General features: G+C 29.5%; 1 protein-coding gene across 2 annotated transcripts in view; it reads left to right on the forward strand.

Annotated features, from left to right (window-relative positions):
* Nucleotides 1-18,827, forward strand: part of LOC107454696 (PX domain-containing protein kinase-like protein) — a 38,534-nt gene extending 19,707 nt beyond the window's left edge. The window contains exons 9-16 of one of the 2 annotated variants that reach the window (XM_043049633.3): nucleotides 42-166; nucleotides 1,166-1,283; nucleotides 2,504-2,582; nucleotides 5,077-5,200; nucleotides 5,781-5,864; nucleotides 5,972-6,041; nucleotides 11,115-11,170; nucleotides 17,841-18,827. In XM_043049633.3, coding sequence (XP_042905567.2) covers nucleotides 42-166; nucleotides 1,166-1,283; nucleotides 2,504-2,582; nucleotides 5,077-5,200; nucleotides 5,781-5,864; nucleotides 5,972-6,041; nucleotides 11,115-11,143 — 629 coding nt within the window. In that variant the 3' untranslated portion in view covers nucleotides 11,144-11,170; nucleotides 17,841-18,827. The remainder of the gene's footprint in view (nucleotides 1-41; nucleotides 167-1,165; nucleotides 1,284-2,503; nucleotides 2,583-5,076; nucleotides 5,201-5,780; nucleotides 5,865-5,971; nucleotides 6,042-11,114; nucleotides 11,171-17,840) is intronic. The other variant, XM_043049632.3, reaches the window with a different exon arrangement.
* The last annotated feature ends 3,035 nt before the right edge of the window (nucleotides 18,828-21,862 follow it).

Genomic DNA, 21,862 nt, shown 5'->3' on the forward strand with positions numbered 1-21,862 from the left:
GTGTTTTGTTTTCAATAGTATTTCCTTTTGAAATTCCATAGGTAGCATTCAAGCTGGGAATGTAGCTGTTGTAGATGGTCAGTGCAAGTTATTTGATGTTTTCAATGGTGTTCTTGGAGTCCCTTCATTTCTGAGATCCCATATCTCTCAGTTAAAAGGAGTTCAAGTAAAACTTATTTGTTTTCTTAATATTCTCCTGTTGCGAGTAAACAGATTTTAAGTAACAGTTCACAGCAAAGCTAATTTTTTAACATTACCCATACTGTGGATTCCTGCAGCGATGGTTGTGCTCCGGAAAAAATCCGAATTTCCGGATTTTTCGCTAACCACTATCCGAAATTTTCTGAAAATCCTAGATTCAGAATTTTTAAGAAATCACCAATCACATTTATGAATAAAAACTCTTGTATATTTTATTTAAAAATATTAGAACTAGAATTAATACTTGGCATCTCTTTCATTTGTAAATATTTTTTCTGGTAGAATAATAAATGTAATTAGAGATAAAAGTAAACTTATACATAATTATTCATTTAAATTAGGCTGCATTTAATTTATTTAGAATTTCATGTTTTGAAAATATCAATGATTTAAATTTATAAAGACATCAATTTTTTGAAATGCGTCATTAATGATTTTCTTCAGGAAATTTTCAGGATCATTGAGTTGGGCTCACAATCACCCTTGTTCCTGTTTACACTATTTTCTAATTGTTTTATCAAAAAACTCTTTTTATTAATATTTCTATGTGTTTTATTAATATTTCTATGTAAATACAGTACAGAACCCGTTATCCGGAAATCAGAAAACCGGAAAACCAAAAAACCGGAACGAAATTCAATAAATTTTCTCGCCATTTTTAATATTTTTTTTTTCCCTCATAAGATTTTATGATTTTTCTTTCTTTTTTTAAAGATGTTTTCCTTACCATCATTTTGGAAATAATCATTAGTGTATTACTTCATTGTTTTTTCTTATTTTTAAGATTATTTCCATTTTTTTTTCAGTTGGGTTTAACAATAAAAAAACGGCTTTTTGTAGCGATTCAGAAAACCGGAAAAATCAGTTATCTGGAATAGCGGTGGTCCCGACCGTTCCGGATAATCGGTTCCCTACTGTATTTCTATGTGTGGAAACAATAGTTTTTAAAGTTCATATTTTACAGACCGTAGAGAACATTGATGTGTATTGCTTTGGGCATTTAATGTATGAAATGACTTTTGGAGCTCCCCTCTATGAAACCACCTGTGATAATTTGCCAAATAGCTGTTCACCTGACTTGTGTATGTTTAAGTTGTTCATTATTTATGTATACAAACTAATTGATTAATTATTTTGCTCTATCTTTTTTAATATGCTCAATGCCTCTCTTATTTGTTTCTTCTTCTTGCGTATGCCTGTTTAGGCAGATGGGTGCGATTGTTCTTGTTTACCAGTGGAGCCATCTATGGCCAATACGTAACCCGTTTATAGGGCAGACCCATTCATACATCCATTCATTCATCCATAGATCATAATTTTGACCTGAATCAGAGAACGATCGATCTCCAATCCAGTACCCCCAGAGGTATTGATTTGTTATAGAACATGGAGGACTTTGCGACTCGACAGATTTAAAGTGCATCAGTCACCATTTTACTACACAGGGAGTCTTCTGCTGCCGGGGTTCGAACTCTCGGACATGGGCCCAGCGCCCTACCAACCAGGCTAACCCGACTCTAAACACTTCTGTTACTTTAAATTAGTAACATATGTATTTGATACTATTAAAAAGGTCTTTCAGTAAAGTATTAGTACTAGAACGCAGAAAGCTCGAATAAGTTCTGCGATAGGGGTGCCTTGAAGATATTGTGGCAAAGTTTTGCACTAGAACCAGACAATAGATTTATCCTCCTTTTGATAATAGAAAATTATCGGGAAGTTGACTACACGGGGAGTCTCCGACCGGCATGGTACCGCCCTATCGACCAGGCTATCCCGGCCCTCTCTCTTATTTGTGAACTGTGTTTTTCTAGATCCAATTTTCGGTTTACGACTGCTAATGTTCAACTCCTTAGCCTTGCAATTTTGAAGCCAATCCAGAAGGCAAGGGAACTCCTGGATCAAGTATTGGGAGAAGTTTGCCTTTGTGGAGAACTTTTTGATGGAACTAACCCACATTTCTAAAACAGGGAGAAGAGAACCTTCAAAACCACTCATGGTTAGCCTGACATTAAAGAGACTCTAACCTGTGTAAAATACCACTGAGGATACTCTACGTCAGCACTGCGGTCAGCGTGAGCCGGGTGCCGAATTCGTATTGGCCAGCCATAATTGGGATTTCCACCTCGCTGGAATTTAAATGCTCTATCCCCTGCACCACCACGACTCATAAACTGTGTTTTGTTAAATAAATGAACTCTTCTCTTACTGCTCAAACAATTTATAATTATTGACTGTACAAATTAACTTTATATAAACGCCTATTCAGTGCTGATTTGTTTATTTTCTAAATTCAATCTAGGTTCCCTCTTACTGTCGATTCTTTCTAAAGACGGATTAAAGTCGGGACTGCCAAGTGTAACAGGCTTGTTGCAACATCAGTAAGAATTCTTTTTTCCGATATTTGTCAGCTTTGCATAAATTAATACTTGTATAATCAACATATGCTTGTGTTTCATTTAAAAATGCAATAAATATTTGTAATAATTTATTGATAAGCATTGTAAACTTCTCCTTTAACATGAAATGCGAGGTGGGCCCCGTATTGAATAGGTTTTTATTAAAATATTATGATCATTGATATTTTTCTACTACATGTTGATAAAAATGTTGCAAATTAATATTTGATCCGAAACAGTTTAATTGAAATATAATTTTTCAATTGAAATGAAGATAAAATTACATTATCCATTCTGTGTAAAGAAATAGTTATCCTTTCCACAGTGAAGTGTTGTATATACTTCAATTTTTTATTCATATTTCTTATAAAAAAAATTTTAAAAATTTCTTATAAAAAAAAGTTGACCTTCTTAGTTTGTGTTAGTCATTTTGTTTTTTATTTTGAGAAATGTTATTTCCTATTGTAAATAATGAATATGCTAGTAGTTAGGGGTTTTGATTTGGAAAATTGCAGTCAAAGGTTTTCTTGTTTTAACTGGTTTGGTTATATCGCATTTAGAAAATTCTAAGTTTCAGGAAGGTTTTTTCTTCTTCCAATGCCCGCCTGGGAAATGACTTGCGTCATACAGGCATCTGAATGATAGATTTGTTGGCCACTCTTTCAGGGGCACCATATTAGGTGGGCCAATGTTTCTCCCACCGTAAGGACATATAGTACAGAGAATGAAAGAACATCCATGCCTCGCCCGGGATTCGAACCCAGAACCTTTCTGATGCAAGGCCAGTTCCCTGACCCCTACACAGGCCGGTCGGCAGATTCAGGAAGGTGGGCAACGACTTCTAGGTCAAAAGCCATGACTTGAAATAAGATGTTTTTGTGGTTTTTCAAGACATTTCACTGACAACTCCCTGTTTTGAAAACGTGTAATGGATAAAACATCCTATTTGAGTTAGCGTTTTTTGACATAGAAGCCGATGCTCAACTCTTCCAAGTCGCAGAGATGATTGTGCTCCAGATAAGATCCGGATTTCCAGAATTTTTGCTGACAGCAATTCGGAAGTTTCCGGAAATCCAAGGTCTAGAAGTTTCAAGAAATCATTGATCGCATTTAAGGCTAAAAATTCTTGTTTTTAAAAATATTAGAACTGGAATTTATACTTTATCTCTTTCATTTGTAAATATTTTTTCTTTTAGAATAATAAATGTGATTAGAGATAAAAGTAAATTTATACATAATTATTAATTTAAATTATGCTGCATATAATTTATTTAGAATTTCATGTTTTTAAAATATCAATGATTTAAATTTATGAAAACATAAATTTTTTGAAATGCGTCGTTGATGATTTTACTCGAGAAATGTTCAGGATTTTTGAGCTGGGCTCACAATTACCCCTGAAGATGGAAAATTTAGCTAATGCATATTGATCAATATTTCATGATTTACCAAAGCAGTTAAAAAAAAAAAGAAAAAAACAAAAACTTGCCGGCAATTTTTTTCCTATTTTAATTTATAAATTGGGAAGTGAGGGCCAACATTGGACCTTGTGTAAAAACAAATCTCTAAATTTTGAAATAGTTTTTGAGATGTAATGATATTTCTGATAATAATAAAAAGTGAGGTTTGTTGACTGTGAAGATAAGTGATTTTAAGCTTAGTAAATAAAAGTAAGCAACTTACGTGGTGTGTAGCGTTTTTAAAAAGACCTTAAAGGTGCTTTTTTCATTGGGTGCTTTTAAAAAGTGCTTAATTTTCCCTTTTTCAAAATGAGATTTTTTTCTTTACAATGTTAATTTTTGCTTCGAATTATGCAAAAAGACACAGTTCACATTGTTTTATTCAACGTTTTCACAATTAATTTAACCCCAATCTATTTTGGCGTATTGTCAGTCTGTAGCATATGAAAACGCCATTCGTTTTACATGATTCAAAATTTCATGATTTTTGACAACTGTCAAAAACAATGCCAAAAGGTTGTTTTTTTGTCATGCCAGTTAAAACAAAATAAAACCGTCAATTGTCAAAAACTTCCCAACCTGCCTAATTATGATATTTTTTAAAGTGCTTAAAAATATTTTTTGAGTGCTTAAAAGGTGCTTATTTTTTCTTGAATAATTTGGCTACATACCCTGTTTAGGTCTTTGTTTTTAAGTCTTATCTTTAAAGTCATAATATTTGAAGGTCTTTGTTTACTTTTTTGTCAATAGTTGGACAGAATATCCCAATTATTTAAATATCTATCACATTTTAACAATGTTTAAGCAGTATCTGTTTGAGTAGATGCCTTGTGTTTTGCTTAACCTTTTTATTTTTTTTCCAGCTAAATACCTGTACATTTTTTTTAATGAATGAAATTTTAATTTCTTGCAAATAATCAATATTACCATTTGATTATTAGATACAATTTATTATTTCACATATCACGAATAGTCTGTTTATTTATTTTAATGTTGAATGAATTTTGTCATTATAGGTTTTTTGTTAATTCCTCGAATGGTACGGAAAAGGTACATTTAAAAGTCTCTTCACAGTTAAAGGAAAGTTTGAAGAACATGAAAGAACTAACCCAAAAGCGTCTTAAAGAAGATCAGAAAATGGTGATTTTTTTTTTATTTGTATAAGAATTAATCATTTATGGGAATTTTTTTAAAGAATAATAAATATGAGAGTCATACTATATCCATGATTTATTTCAAATAAAATGTGTCTTTATAAACATATTTATATATATATATATAGTACAATAAGTAAATACAAAAAGGACAAAAAGAAAAAAAAAAAACGAAGAAAATTAAGAAAAACAATAAGTTTTATTTACTGTGCTGAAACTGCAAGTAAATAGAATTCATACAATAAGTTCAAAATGTAGAGAAAACATGGACAAAATTACAGAACAATGGAAAGAGGGGAAAAGAAAAATCCGAAGAATTCTATTGGGTCATCATACATATATATGTCGCTAGAATTTAGAAACTGCTTTATTTTTAATTTATTTATTTATTATATTTAAGGAATTTGATTATTCTGGTGTTTAATTACTCTAGGTAGGCCCCGGTCCCATTATCTTCGAATTCTAGAAACTTTACTGTAATATATGTTTGCATATATTAAACCCTTCTAAGAGTTTGTGCAATTTTTTTATTCCTCTTCAAAAAATAATAATAATTTTCTCCTTAGATAAGGCACAGCAAAAGAATTTCAAAGGTACAGGCACAACTATCTTGTGACGAAGAAAAAAAGAAAAGGTCGAAAGAAAAAAGGGTGATTCTCAATTTCCTTTTTCTTCTTTTGAACTAATTTTCAATCTCAAATATTGTTGCTGTTCATCAACAATTTAATTTATTAACAATATCCTATTTTTGTTGCAGAAAATCAATACAGAACTGGTTAACAGTACTTCCAGTGGTGAGCGTTCCCACACACCCTCCACTCCTTCAGGTATTATTCCGGAATACTTTCATAATGCTCTTGATTTTCTTTATGCTTATTCTTTTTTTATTTTTAATTTTTTTAAAGTTTATAAGTAATGTATTCACGATAAACGTTAACTAAAAAAAACTGATTGAAAAAACTTTGTTGTGACTTTATCTAAGTCTTAGTACTAAATTTTATTAAAATCAATGTTTAAAAACTCTCAAAAGGTAAAATTTTTATAAACTTTTTAATGTAAATAATAATATTTCATTTTAGTAAAAAAAAATTACCATTTGTGATTTTTGGATATTGTTTTTAATGAAGTTTAGTTTTATCAGAAATAATTACCCTTGTAACTTTTATCTAAGTATTAAATTGGTAAGTTATAAAGAATAGCTATTAAGTCATTACTCTAGTTGCTACATTTGAACTAAGTAAAGAAAACTCAAAATTTTAAACTTTTGGACGTATTTCTTATGAGCTATATAAAAAAAATGATAAATTAGATCTTAAAAATGATGACATGAAAATGTTTGCACAATAATTTTACAAAAGTGACGCATTTGGGATTAAACTTACATGGTGCATAGTGTTTTTAAAAATTGCTTAAAGATGCTTCTTTTTGTTTTTTAAAAGCCCTTAAAAGTGCTTTTTTTCATGGGGAGTTTTTGAAAAGTGCTTGGTTTTTTTCTTTTCGAAAATGAGATTTTTTCTCTCTTTACCCTGTAGATTTTCAGCATGTAATATGCAAAAGCGTGCTTTTCGCATTGTTCTGATCAACATTTTCACGATTCATTTAACCACAATCCATTTCGGCGTTCCCTTGGTCCATAGCGTATGAAAGCGGCAATCATTTTACAGATTTGATGAAATACTTGTGAGTCTGCATGTGCGTCTACTGAGCTGAGTTCGATAAGATTCTAGCACTCTCATGTGTAACTCTGCTGCATTTTGCTACATATGCTCAATTACTTCATTTCCACCCTCTGATATTGAACTGAAAATTCTCTCGATCTTTTTATAGTGGCTAATATAATCAAGAAGAGAGTTCTTTGTCAGAAACTAGTTATTTTATCACGACAATGTAAAGCCTTTGAAAATTATTTTGCATTTTGTTAATATATTTAGTGTTTCAATATATTTTTTGAGTGCTTGAGAAGTACTTAAAAGGTGCTTATTTTCTGTTGAAAAATTTGGGTATGCACCCTGACCTAGCTTTAGAGAGGAATCTTGACTATTTTTCAGGAGGGAATGAGTTGTGGAAGAGGGAAAATTTGGGATCAAAATACTGTTATCTGTCTTTAAACATGGTGCATAGCTTTTTAACTGCTTGAGAGTGCTTATTTTCAATTTTCATATTTTAAGAGCCCTTAAAGGTGCAGTTTACTTCATGTATTTTTAAAAAGTGATTAATTTTCACTTTTAGAAAATAAGTTATTTTTCCTTTGCAATATCAATTTTCGCCACAAATTGTGCAAAAGCGTATTTTTTGTATAATTCCATGCACTCTTTTAAAATTCATTCAGTCACAATCCATTTAGTTGTACCAACGGTCCATAGTGTATGAAAGCGCCAGTCATGTTACATGTTGCACTTGTACATACACTGAACTGGATTCAAAGGGAAGGAATATTACCTTTTTCATGTGCTACTCTGCTACATTTTGCAAGAAATTTAGGATTTCTGACTTCATTTGCCACCCTCTGATATTGAACCTGAAAAATCTCTCAAATTTTAGCTGAACATGAAGACCACCTAACCTTCTCCAATTTTTTTCCCCAATAACAAAATAAAATTTTTCTTTTCTTTATTTCTTTTATTATTCCCATTCTTTATTTCTTTTGTTATTCCCATCGCTGGTGAGGTGCCAGCTTTATCATCTGAAAATTTCCATTGCCCTTTTATTCAAGCATTTATTATTAGCAAGATTTTAAGAAAAGTATGAAGTTAGGGCTTTTCACTATTTTTAACATTTAGCAAATGCTGTAAAAAATCTCATGTTGTTCATACTTGTCATTTCAAAAAAGTTTAATTCATTTCTTAAGCAACAATTGAAACAGAAAATTCAGTAATCTTAAAAATATTTTTGAGTGCTTAATAAGTGTTTAAAAAATGCTTATTTTTTGTTGAAAGATTTTGCTCTGCACCCTGTTAAACTATTTACTCTTAAGAATACTGAATAAAAAGAGAGTAATTTAATAGCAATAATTTCTGTGTTATTGCTAAAGATGGAATTGGCAAAAAAATTCTCATGCTAAGAAATTTAGTATATTTCTCAGCACTCTTAGCCGATGAACACTTTAATCCACTAAAACATTTAGAAAAATCTTTGACTTATACCATGCTCAATTTAGAGCTAAAAAAAAACACTTAAGTAAAACATTCATATTAATTAATCTCTGTGTGAAAAATACATCCTATATATTATTTTTGTTTAAAAATATTAAAGCACTTTTATTTTTAATTTTTTTAAAAAATTTATAAACATTTAAGTGTTATTAGTATTATTTAACCCCTTGATTTTTAACAAAGACGTCTGAGAGACATCATTTGTTTCTTATGTCAAAACAATAATTGACGTGTCTCAGACCTCTTCAACAGAGAGATGCAACTTGCTCCCCGGACAGCAAATAAATATTTTAAAGTGGTAGTTTATGAATTGTGATTCTTATTTTAATAAATTCAATTTAGTAGATTTTTATCCGCCACTATTTCTAAATAATTCGTAGGCTTATATAATTCACCACTTTATAGTAGTTATGTCATGCTATACCTTTTAAAAATCAAGCAAAAATAGTCAAATATTTGCAAAATTTAGTTTGTAGTTATTTACCGTTTTTTTAAAATTATTTTGGCGCGTTCGTAGCAGTTGGCAACTCTGTCAACATTCCGTTGCGAGTTGTTGTTTGCAGTGCAATCACAGATCATTTCCATATCAAGAAATTTAATGTGTCAAGGGATTAATGTAGGAAACTAACGATGTGAAAAGAGCATTAATAATATCAGTTTCATGGGAGAGATACTTTTTCATTATTGACCTAAAATGATAAAATGTCTGTTTATGTTTCTATATTTATGTTTTTTTTCATGTTGTGTAATTTTGTTCATAAACAGCTCGAAGGTAACCCTTTCTTTACTTTAATTAAAGCTGAATATTTGTAAAATGTCTTGTACTTTGTATTTAGTGTTGTATTGTGGACAGTCAAATATTTCCTTATCTTTTAAAAATATAAATCTTGATGGCAAGGTAGTCACATAACAGGAAGAACAGAGAAAAGTCTGTTAGTTTTATCAAAAAGCCAGAATTACGTTGGGAAACATCAAAAAAAACAAAAAATCTTTTTAGATACAAATTTAATATTTTTTCTTAAAAGAAAAAAGAAATGATACAAATTTGAAAGACATTTTTTGAAATTATATTTTGGTTCACTTTACATCAATGAATTGGCATCTACTAAAAGTTATATGCATTATATAACCGAGGTTAAAAATTGTATCAATTTCAAGAAATATTTTTTTAGAAAAGTTGATTTAACATTGATTAGAAAATATTAATCTACATCTCCCGCTACTACAGCATTTCTATAGTTTCGAACAAAATTTTTTTCTATTGTTGTAAAAGATAATGCATTCATATTTCAGTAAATTATAACAAAAGAATTTTGACCTCAACAGTATGTAAATAATTTAAATCGATATATTTAAGATCAGATAGGGAATTGATAATGCTCAAAAGTCTTGATATTGGTTTTATAACAGGGTTGCCACTCCACAGGAAGAGCAAGGAAAAATCTGGAAAATACAGGGAATTTAAAAATCACCTAAAATAATAGAGGAAATGCAGGGAATTTTGAAATGTTCCTTACAAACTGTGAATTTTATTTCTTATTTTTGTCTTTTAAAAATTCAGACCTCTCAAAGTGCAATTTATAGGATATTTAATGATAGTTTAGCTACATTATGCATAGTGCGTAGAGTTTTTAAAAAGTGCTTAAAGGTGCTTATTTTCGATTTTCGTTCTTTAAAAGTTGTGCTTCATTTTTCCTTTTCAAAAATGAGATTTTTTTCCCCATTACCATGTCAATTTTCGCCACGTATTATGCAAAAGCGTGCTTTTCACATTGTTCTACTCAATATTTTCACAATTCATTTTGGCATACCGTTGGTCTGTGGCATATGAAAGCTCCAATCATTTTACATGTTTGATGAAATACTTGTGAGTCTGCACGTGCGTCGACAGAGCTGGGTTCGGTGAGATTCTTGCACTCTCACGTGCAACTCTACTGCATTTTGCTAGATATTCTCAATTTCAGACTTCATTTTCCACCCTCTGTTATCGAACCGGAAAATCTCTCGATCATTTTATAATGGTTAATATAATCAAGAAAACAGTTCTTTGTCAGACATGAGTTATTTTGTCATGATCATGTAAAGTCTGAAAATCATTTTGCATTTTGTTAATGTATATAGTGCTTAAAAATAATTTTTGAATGCTTAAAAGGTGCCTATTTTTGATTGAAAGATTTAGCTACACACCCTGTTTCTTATTTTTGTCTTTTAAAAATGCAGACCTTTCAAAGCTTTTATGTGATATATAAAAATGATAGTTCAACTATATTATATTATTTCATTTATTATAGCATTATTTGTTTTATGTTGCGCTGTTTCTTATTTCTCCAAGTTTTTCCAGCAACTAAAACTAGCATCTATCCCTAAATAGTTTGAAAGATTGCAGTGAATGTGTGTTACCTCTTAATATTGTGCAGAAGTAAGTGTATAACTTATGCAGGGAAAGCAAGAGGGAATTTTTTTTTTTTTTTTACAGATCTCAGTGGCAACCCTGTTTAAGCAAAGCAGCCTATTTTAGAAACAAATCAAAAATATTTAAAGTGTTTTTTATTTTTTTTTTAGGCGAGGGGGCTTACTGTTTACTTTAAATGTAATTAAATATCTTGTCTACATTTTTTTTATTATGGAAATTTCAGTAATTAGAATTGATAATGGTTGATCTTTGTTAAATGTTTTTACACATTATTGATTGTTGATAGATGTTATAAATAAACTTTGTATTTTTGCTATGTTTCTCCACTGCTGCAGGCGTTCCTGAACCTGCTCACTGTTTTTAACTGTCGTCCCCCCCACAGGATTATTCCGTAGGTGTTTTTCTCCCTTCTGTTATAACATTCTTTTGTCTTTTCAATTAATTAATTCCAATTGTTGACAAACTTATTTTCATCTTTTGTGATATTGTTTTATTATTTTTGGTTTGGGGAATTTTCATATTTGATTGATTAATTATGCCTTATTAATATTATATGTTGTGTAGTATTTAATCACTAAAGTGTTGGCTCTAAGTACTAATCTAATCTAAGTATTAATGTAATAAATTAGTATTTAGAACCAACACTAAAGTGTTGGCTCTAAGTACTAATTTATAGTAACCCTTCCAATCAAACAGCTGTTTTAATTTTAAATCTTTCCATTTAGTTATAATTTAACTTAAATGCCATTTGTATAAATTACATAAAATGTGTCTGCTATTCTTGTGTGTTAATAAAACAGGGTTACCACTCCACAGGGAATTTTGATTTTTTTTTCTTTACAAACTGGAAAAATACAGGGAATGTTTCTTATTTTTGTCTTTTAAAAAATGGTGACCACTCAAAGTGTAATCTATGGTATATTTAAACATGATATTTCAGCTATACTAAACTATTTCATTTACTATAGCTTTATTTTAAGTATGTTCAGCTGTTTTTCCAGCAATTAAAACTAATAAATATAGTTAGCCTAATATAGCTCACACAAGAGCACAGTAATTGTACTCTTAATATCTTGTGTATAATATGTACGGGGAAAACACAGGGAATTTTTTTTTCCAGATTTGAGTGGCAACCCTGTAAAATATTGACTATGTTTCTCATTTAGCGGAAAAAAACTACTTCATTATGAATATATCTTTAACAATTATCTTGAAAAGATATTTAAGTGAAAATGAATGAACCATAAAATTTACCTTGAAATCTCTTAGCATATTTCAAGACAGAAATTTGTTATGTTTTGCGACATTTGCAAATCTAGCATCTTAATGAGGCAATGAAAATATTCCATGAGATTCTATGTATGTCTGTTTCATATAACTTGATTATACAATTTCATTACAGTAATCAATATTTATTTTACATAATTTGTTACTTTTCCCCTTCATAAAATACTTTTAATGAAATGGAAGACAACATATACAGTTGAGTCTCTCTGTAATAAAATTCAATGTTTCCAGTTGTCAAAATTGACTGCGGGGGGAATTATTTATGCGAGTTAGGGATTCTTATTGCAAATTAAGTTATTGTCACGAAATTTTTATTTTTCGTAATAAGTTCTAAAATATTGTAATTTTTTATTATTATTATAATGATTTTTTATAATTTTTTACTGATCGTAATAAGTTCTAAAATATTTAATTTAACTATAATATTTTTACTTGAAAACAATGATAATTTATGTTATAAATTTAGTATAATCATTAATTTTTATTTCTGAAATAAAAATAAAATTCATAATGTGTTGTAGCATGTACTTTTATTCAGTTTACTTGAAATTTTCATTACAAATTTCACATTTTAAGAATGAGTTTGGAATCAGGATTGGAAATTTTTTTCCATGTAATTGTTTTGAATGAATATAGCATTTAACTCCAATAGCTGTGTTATATTTTCATTTTTGCAATCACTATCACTTTTCTTACATTTATTGTCCATTAAACTGTGTTCAAAATCTCTTCATTTGTAAGATATAAAGCAGTTACAATTCAATTGTCTACTTCTTATAAGTCATCCCGCAGTGGACTAATTGTAAAGTCGTAGTTCCCAGTAGAACATCGAAGTCAAGCATCACTGGCTCCGGGCAGTAAGCGGGTGGGTGACCACTTAGATCAGTCTGGGTAGAGACCAACGGTGCGCAGAGCGGTCCTCCTTAAATTGTTTTACCGTAAAGTGCTCGACTTCGCGTGCAGGTCGTCGGGCTACCAAAGCAGGGGAGCCATCCCCTTTGCAGAGGATCAAAATTGCAATGGCATGTCTTCCAGGTCGCGTAGCATTTTTAAAAAGTGCTTAAATGTGCTTATTTTTTTAATTACGTTTTTTTAAAAGCCTTTAGAGGTATTCTTTTTATTTAGGGTTTGTAGAAATTGCTTAATTTTCTATCTTTTAAAAAGAGTTTTTTCATTTTCTTTGCCGTATCGATTGTCGTACTAAATTACAAAAAATGCATGATTTTCACAATATTTATCAGAAACTAGTTATTTTATCCTGATTATATAAAGTTTTTGAATTTTTTTTTAGAATTTTATTGATTTTATGTTTATAATTTAAAAACTTTAAGCGATAAAAAAAAAAATTATTTTTATTACTGCACAGATCCTAATTATGATTTTTTTTTTTTTTTGGAGGGTGGTTAAAAAATTTTTTTGAGTGCTTAAAAAATGCTTAAAAGGTGATTATTTTCTGTTGAAAAATCTGGCTACGCATCCTGACTTAGATCAGTCTGTGTAGAGACCGAGGGTGTGCAGTATTAGTCCTTGTTAAATTGTTCTACCGTAAAGTGCTCGACTTCGCGCGCAGGCTGTCGGGCTACCAAAACAGGGGAGCCAACTCCTCTGCAGAGGATCAAAATTGCAATGGCATGTCTTTGGGTCATCCTCAGGGATGTTTCCTAGACCGTCACCTATAGCCCATTATGCAACATGAATAAAGTACCTACCTAGTTCTAAATAATCAGAGGGGGATAGATGTATTCTTTCTTTTATTTCCTTCTAAGGATACAACTATCCAGCTTTCTTCAAAAATGATAGAAAAATTGTAAACATAAATGTCTGGGAAATTTTGAATAACAATAAAATTTGAAACGATAAATGCCTGGAAAATTTGTCGTATTGAAACAACCACTTCTTTATTCAAAGAATCTGTCTTATCTTATTTAAAATTTCAATTAAATATCTCTTTATGGAGAGTAATTCACTTTAAGAAAATTATTTGCAGGGAAATTCTATTGTAGTTGTATTTTAAAGGTCCAAAAAATACAAAAAAACTTAAAAGTTTAAAAAAAATCCGTCCAATTTTATTGGGTATGGATGGCGTTTTCAATATAAATGTAAACAACAACAATCGTGAGCTCTTGACCTGCTCTACTTCTGGTTAGAGAGTATACAGCTGCTTATTTTCAAACAGATAATTCTGTTTTTAATGAAATAAGTAAGTTATTAAATTTTTTGAGCACAAATCTGCTGCATTTCATAAGATATTAATGATTTCTGGTGAGTTTAAAGTGAAATTTTTTTTTAGTTATTTGGGGATGTCTTGTTCAAAAAGGTGACATGGCTGCTAGATTTAGAAAGAACTTGCTTTTTTGGCAGTTCTGATCTCTTTTTACTCGTTTATTACTGTTTGATCTTGTTGCAAGCCATGCACTGTCATACCTTAGTGTTCTGTTAATCTGAGCAGCGAGATTAAGTTAATTTTAAAAAATTATTCTTTAGGTTTAAATTTTGCAGTCTGTATATTGTTTACAAAGTAGGAAGTGTTTTGTAGCGTTTCTTTTTTCAAATGACAATTTGTATGTCTTGAAATGTTGGGCTCCAGGGTGTGTAGCGTTTTTAAAAAGTGCTTTATTTGATTTTCGTTTTTTAAAAGCCCTTTAAGGTGCTTTTTTTCCATGGGTGTTTTTAAAAAGTGCTTAATTTTCCCTTTTCCTAAATATGATATTTAGGAAAATATCATCTGTGATGCCACAATTGGCATTACATATTTATTTTCTATCCTTTTGAAATATCTTTCATTACTTAAGTTTTTTTTTTATTAATAGAATTACATTTAAAATAAATCAAAAACTTAATCTTTTAAAACGAACACAAACATAAAATATTTATTTCTTCTCTTCTAGATCAATGTAATGGATACTTTTTATTTCATTACTATGCAGACTTATTCATTCACTGTAGCCTGCCTCTAATTGAAAACAAAAATCTATTTATAACTTTTTATTCTAAATTTCCAACCGCTAAATGTTTCGGTTGCATGGTTGTAATAATTCTCATAAATTTGTTGGCGACTCGTGATCGCCAAGGTGTTCTTTTAATCCCATATTGATATGCTAGTATTTTCATAATCAAAAATGTATTTTTGTACGGCTAAGTAAAAATCCCCTATACGAATATTGGCGGCTAATGACTGAGAAACAAACCTCCGTCATATCATCATAATATGATCCACGAATTATGCGAAAAGACATTGTCCTATTCACCATTTTCACAGTTAATTCAACCCCAATCTATTTCAGCTTATCCTCTGTCTGTAGTGTATGAAAACGCCATTTGTTTTACATGTTTGATGAAATACTTGCAGGTCCGTACTTGCGTATACTGAGCTGGATTCAGTGGTGAGGATTTTTGTCTCTTATGTGCAAATCTGCTACATTTTGCAAGAGATTCTCAATTTCAGGCTTCATTTTCCGCCCTCTGTAATAGAATCAAAAAATCTCTCTCGAATTTTTGCTGATTACGGGGACCAATTAACAATGTCATTTTTTTTCTATTAGCGATAGAAAATTTTATTTCTCTTGTTAATTTCATCGTTGGTGACACGGAATCATCTTAGTCACTGGCAAGCAAATAAAACCGGATAAAACCATTAATTGTCAAAAACTTACCAACACTGTCTAATTATGATATTTTTTCCAAGTGCTTAAAAATATTTTTTGAGTGCTTGAAAAGGTGATTATTTTCTGTTGAAAAATTTGGCTACGCACCCTGTTTTCAAATGACAATTCTTATAAAATCAGATTTTTTTCTTTACCCTGTCGATTTTCGGCACGTAATTTGCAAAAGCGTGCTTTTCACAATGTTCTGTTCAACATTTTCCCAATTCATTCAACCACAATCCATTTCGGCCTTCTGTCGGTCCATACTTGCGAGTCTGCATGTGCGTCTACTGAGCTGAGTTCAGTAAGATTCTAGCACTCTCATGTGTAACTCTGCTGCATTTTGCTAGATATGCTCAATTACTTCATTTCCACCCTCTGATATCAAACTGAAAATTATCGATCTTTTTAGGGTGGCTAATACAATCAAGAAAAGAGTTCTTTGTCAGAAACTAATTCTTTTATCGTGATCATGTAAAGTCTTTGAAAATTATTTTGCATTTTGTTAAAGTATACAGTGCTTAAAAATATTTTCTGAGTACTTAAAAGGTGCTTATTTTTTGTTGAAAGATTTGGTTACGCTCCCTGCTAGTGTAGAAAACACCATCCCTAAGCGCATATTACTACTTCTAATAGAAATTTTAAACATAAAGTTTTGGAAAATTCCACTGAGGCACAATTTTTGGATAACATTAGTAAGGTGCTTTATAAGTTCTTTATTTAGTCCTTTATTTAACTATTTAAGATGATGGGCGATTTGAATATTCACCATGAACAGTTTAGTAAAACAGCTACTGATTTTATCCTCCATATTTCGAGTATCCTAAATTAGAAGGGTGGTTTTCAAAATTTTATAACAGGAAAACGGTTCAGATTTTTAAAAATGAAAAAAAAAAAAAAACAATTCTTTCAGCAAATTCATCTGACATGCATTAATTTTTCCTCCTAGACTTCTTTGCTGTAGTTTAAATTAATTTCAACAGATGGCACTGTGGATACTAAACTTTTAAATTAAAGAGCAGCAATTAAAAAACGTATTACAGCATGTGTCACGATGTATGTGTAACATTACAATGTGTAATCCTGGCTAATGAGACGGCTCCTTTTGAAGAAAAAAATTGTTATGCAATTTTCGTTTATTGAAAGATTTTGAAAACTTGTGATGGAATAATCAATTATTTTTCTTCGACACCAACTGCTGCACTATTTGTCAGTAGTAATGATAAAATTGCATTAACCTTCCGCTTACGGCTCTCGCATTTTGAGTGGGGTATTAGTTTCGTCCCCAACTATGGGTCACGTAAAAATCACGGGCAAATAATTTTTTCTCCTTGTTTCAATACTGATCCCGCTATATTTATGTAAGTTTAAAAAAACATAATTTGATGCTTATTTTCGCTACTAAATGTCACTAGAGGTTCAGGAATTTTCTCTTTCTTGATTTTTTCCCACGTATTTGTGAGTTTGCATGCTTTTTGTTTTTCTTTCGCGCTACAAGCATTTATGAAAGATGTGGATTTGACAAGTGTCAGTGGCGTTATATGTGGGAATAGTAAGCGAAAATATCTTGATTATGAGTATAGTGATTTAGATTCGGAGTATTCCATAAATCTGGGCTTTTCTTTAAGTTTTTCTGTTTTATTTCAAAATTTCTGTAAATATTTTGAGACCAAATGCTTACAAATTATATTCATCTGAAAATAAAAATATTGCATGAATTTTTTCACTTATGAACCCTCCCTTCTAAAATAGCCGGCGTCGTATTATATATTTTTTGAAAATGTAAAAGCTATTAAAACTCTTGTATTATTTTAAAACAACTGATGAAGATGTGAATTGTAACATGTGTTGATAAAGAAAATATTTAAAAAATCGCTCTGTATTTCAGGACCGGAAAGTATAAAAACTAAGCCGTATACGGAGGGTTGAAACCTAAAATTAAGGGCAGGAAATTGCGACATGCATACCCTGTCACATAAATTTAATGCAAGATTTTTTAAAATATTTTTTTAAAACTGTTTTTCTGCTAAAAATTTTGAAGAGCACTCAGTATAATTTAGGATACCCTCTAATTTCAGTGTTGTCTCGTATGAGATATTATATGCTTATTATTTAAAATTATTTTTTTAGTTAGTGAAATTGATCAACCGTTGACTCCTGTCTCTCCTCCTCCACCACCACCATTGCCTCCTCCATTTTTCGGAGACCAAAACCCTATACAAAGTGTACAGAATGGGAAACCGCCTTCCCCGATGCCTGTTGAAACTGGTGGGGGGCGTACTGCTCTCCTCTCGTCGATTCAAGGCTTTAATAAGGGGGCTTTGAAGAAAGCTGAAACAAAAGATTGCAGTGCTCCCAAAGTATAAATGAGTACTATTTGTGCATTCTTTTTTTTATAGAGATAATTATGTCTGTAAAGAAATGTTCTTTAATATACATATTTAATATGAATGCAGTAAAAGTTTAATTATCTGTGTTAAGATGAATGAAAATGTATGAATTAGTATGCAAAAATTATAACTCAATATCAGTAGAGGGGAAGGGATTTTAATTTGTGTGCAATTTATTCTTGTCAAATAAATGACATTGTCAATGGAATCCTTTCACAGGCCTATTTTTGCATAAAAAAACTGTGAGAAAAAGTCATGCAAACATATTTAATATTTAAATTTAATATACTTGAATGAATTTATTTTGCATGAATTTATGTTGTATTTTATGTTTAATGCCAAAAGTTTTTCAAAACTAATATGACAGGGTTCGTATCTAAGTTTCCTTTCGTCCTTTTCGTATCTAAGTTTTTCCAGCTATTAAAACTAGTATAGTTAGCCCAATATAACTCTCATAAGAGCAAAGTAATTGTGTTTCCTCTTAATATATTGTGTATAATATGTACAGGTAAAAAACAGGGATTTTTTTTCCCCAGGTGTGAGTGTCAACCTTGATTAAGAACTGTTCAAAAAATGCAAAACAGAAATAAGAAACCTTTTCTTTTATATCTATGTAAAAATTCTTGACCCCTCTTAGAAATTTTAATTCGAAAAATTTTTGGCATTAATAATGCCAATTCAAAACTATAATGTGAAAACTTACTAAAAATAAAATTCTTTCTATATTTTTTGCAATCCCTCATTGTCAAATTAAAAGTACAAGTGATTAAAAATTCTTTTTTAATATTGAACATGCATTATAAAAATAAATAATTGTTTTTTAACCAGATCATAAAATGATGGGTTTATATGCGCATGGGTGATTTCTTTTCAATTTTGATTGCAAAAATAAGAAGTCCAAAGTGAACTTTAATTTCCAAGCTCATTCTAAAGTTGATGTTATGCTAGTTTTTAGTATCGGTTATGGGAAAATTTATTTAAGAGATCATTTTCATTAAATGAAACTTTGTGAAAGGACAAATTTCGGCAAAGTAAGTTTTTATGAAGGGAAATTTTTTTATAAATTTGATTTCTGTGCAGAGGCCATTTTTATGAATTTGATTTTTACGAAGGGACTGTTTTTACTAATTACATTTTTTTAAATGAACCATAAAATTTCCCCAATTTGGGAATTAATTGACCCATAATTGATCGTGGGGTAAGCAATCGGCAGGTTCTTAAAATAAGATCAACCTAATTATGATCCTTAAAATAATATATGCTGAAGAAATTACAGCCGATTCCTCTAATTACTGAGTTATTCTCATTTTAACTCTCTGGTTTTATCACTTAAAATTTTTTTAGTACATAACTAACTCTCACAATTCTATTTAAATGCATACATAAAATGATTGGAAATTATGTATATATGGCATAAGATTGTCAGACAATACTTTTACTGTGTTATTTGTCAATTGAGAATATCATTATGAACAAAATTATAGTTTTTTTTTAGATTGTTTGTTTACAAATTATGTGTATAAAGAGCTTCAGATACTAGTTTTGATGTAAATATATTTGTCTTATTATGAACAAATGATGTCTATTGCACACTATGCTGTTTGTTTAAAGTTGTTTGCACAAGTTGATAATTTATGTTGAAGATATTAAACAAGAAGAAAAAAAAATAAGGTTGGAAATGTCCTCAAGAAGGTGATTTAGTTAATTTTTGAGCAAAGATTTCTAATATTAGCAGTTCCATTAACTTTTAATTGTAATAGATTTAGCCAAATTATGTAAAAATGAATGTTTTTAATTTTTTTGATGGTAAATTTTTATGAAATTAATTAAAAAAATTTTTTTATTTATTTTGGCATGAAATAAAAAGGCGTTAAAAGAGTTTTAGCGATATATAAATGTTCTAGAATGAGAAAAAAATGAACTTTTTACATTGTAGGTGATTTACGACTAAAATGTTTTATAAAATTCAAAAATATGACTATGAATAAAAATAAGTGTAATTAAATGAATTAGATATGTAAATGTAAAATTTTTATATTAAAAAGTATATTTACTATTTTTTTATGTTTATTTTTAATTTGTGGCTAAAATTATGAATGAAATTCGAACATAAAATCATTCAAAAATCAGCATAAATAAGTGAATTCTATCTAAGTCAACCATAAATTACTTGAAAATGATTGTTATCTGAAGCAACTAAGTTGTCATGTTTTATATATGAACTTTAAGGCTGGATGAACTTTAAGCAAACAAACAGTTTGGCTTGAAGAGTGATAAAATTTTGATAATGTAATGAGAAATAAATTTTAAATAAATATTTATTTTTAATGTTTTAAAAAATTGGAAAGGATGTAATTAAATAATGTATACAAAGATATCTATCAAAGTTGATTAAATAAATTAAATTTCATAAAACTTTTTCAAATATAATTGAATAAATTTCATGAAGCATTTTTTGAATTTCATAAAACATTAAGATAATAAATGCTTGATATAATAATTTTTTAACTGTTTAAAATGAATACTGAATTTATTAAGCAAAATTTTCAATTATTTATTATTTTTTTAATGTCCTGAAATTTTTATGTGCAATACAATTAATAAATTTAAATTGAAGAAATGAACAATTTTCTGCGTTTTTGTAAATTCTTAATGAATGCAAATTCGTAAATTATTATTGAAATCACACAAATTTATGTAACTAAAACCTGTAAAATATTTAGAAGTTTTGCTTTGCAAATCTCAAGGAATTTTATTTTGTCTGGAGAGAGACCATTCTGGAGAATTACTTCAAGCAAATTTTTAAATTGTCCAGATTGTGGCAGAAGAGAAAGATAGCTTGATTGATTACCACACATGTCAAAATCATGTTGACTGTATCAAGAAATGCTTTATTCTTTTATCAACAAAATTGCTTAAATTAATAGATTAACTAATTTAGCTCTTTAAATTATGAGAACCTAACTTTATTTCTCCTTTGTTTGCAAATTTTTCTACTAGAAAAAACTTTTTAGAAAGAAACTTGTAGAAAAAAAACCTTTTTGTTTGGTTCACAATAGCATAGATAACTTATAAAAACTAATTTGTATACAAGTAACCATATACTTTGTGAAATACTTAAATTTTAAAAAAAAATATGATAGCTATACTTGGCATTTTTATCAAGTGCCAAGTATAACTGTCATAGTTTTTAAAAATTAATTATTTCACAAAGTATATGGTTACTTTTTAATTTTATGTATAGTTGATGAACTTTTAAAGATAAATTTAGTAGATAAACTACAAGGTTGTGTATTTTATTGATTTAGCTTCAGTATTTTATTGATTCAGCTCTTTAAACATGAAAATCAGTGATATTAATATATAAAATTACCTGACTTTAGAACCATTAAAAAATTTAACTGTTTATAATACCATAAATAACTTGATAAAAGTGCCAGGTATACCTATCATAAATTTCAAAAGGTGATTATTTCGCAAAATATATAGTTGCTTAAGCTTATTTTTGCGTAAATAGATAAATTATTAAAGCAAGTAAATATAATATGTATGTTTCATTTTGAAAAATCTGCTAGATAAAGATATCTTGTTGATCCCTATAAGTTTCCTCTATTGAGAACTTTTTTAGTCTCTTTTTGGCGAATTTCAAGTCCTAGCCAAGCATAATCTGCTACTGTTTGTATCAAAACTCTCTAACTTTGAGAAATATATGATAGTTTGTTTTAATATGTTTTCCCCCTTTTTTTTATTTAAAAAACTTTT

The sequence above is a fragment of the Parasteatoda tepidariorum genome, chromosome 9 (assembly GCF_982258835.1).
Source record: "Parasteatoda tepidariorum strain Cologne lab strain chromosome 9, Ptep-v5.0, whole genome shotgun sequence".
In the NCBI taxonomy this organism is placed as follows: domain Eukaryota; kingdom Metazoa; phylum Arthropoda; class Arachnida; order Araneae; family Theridiidae; genus Parasteatoda; species Parasteatoda tepidariorum.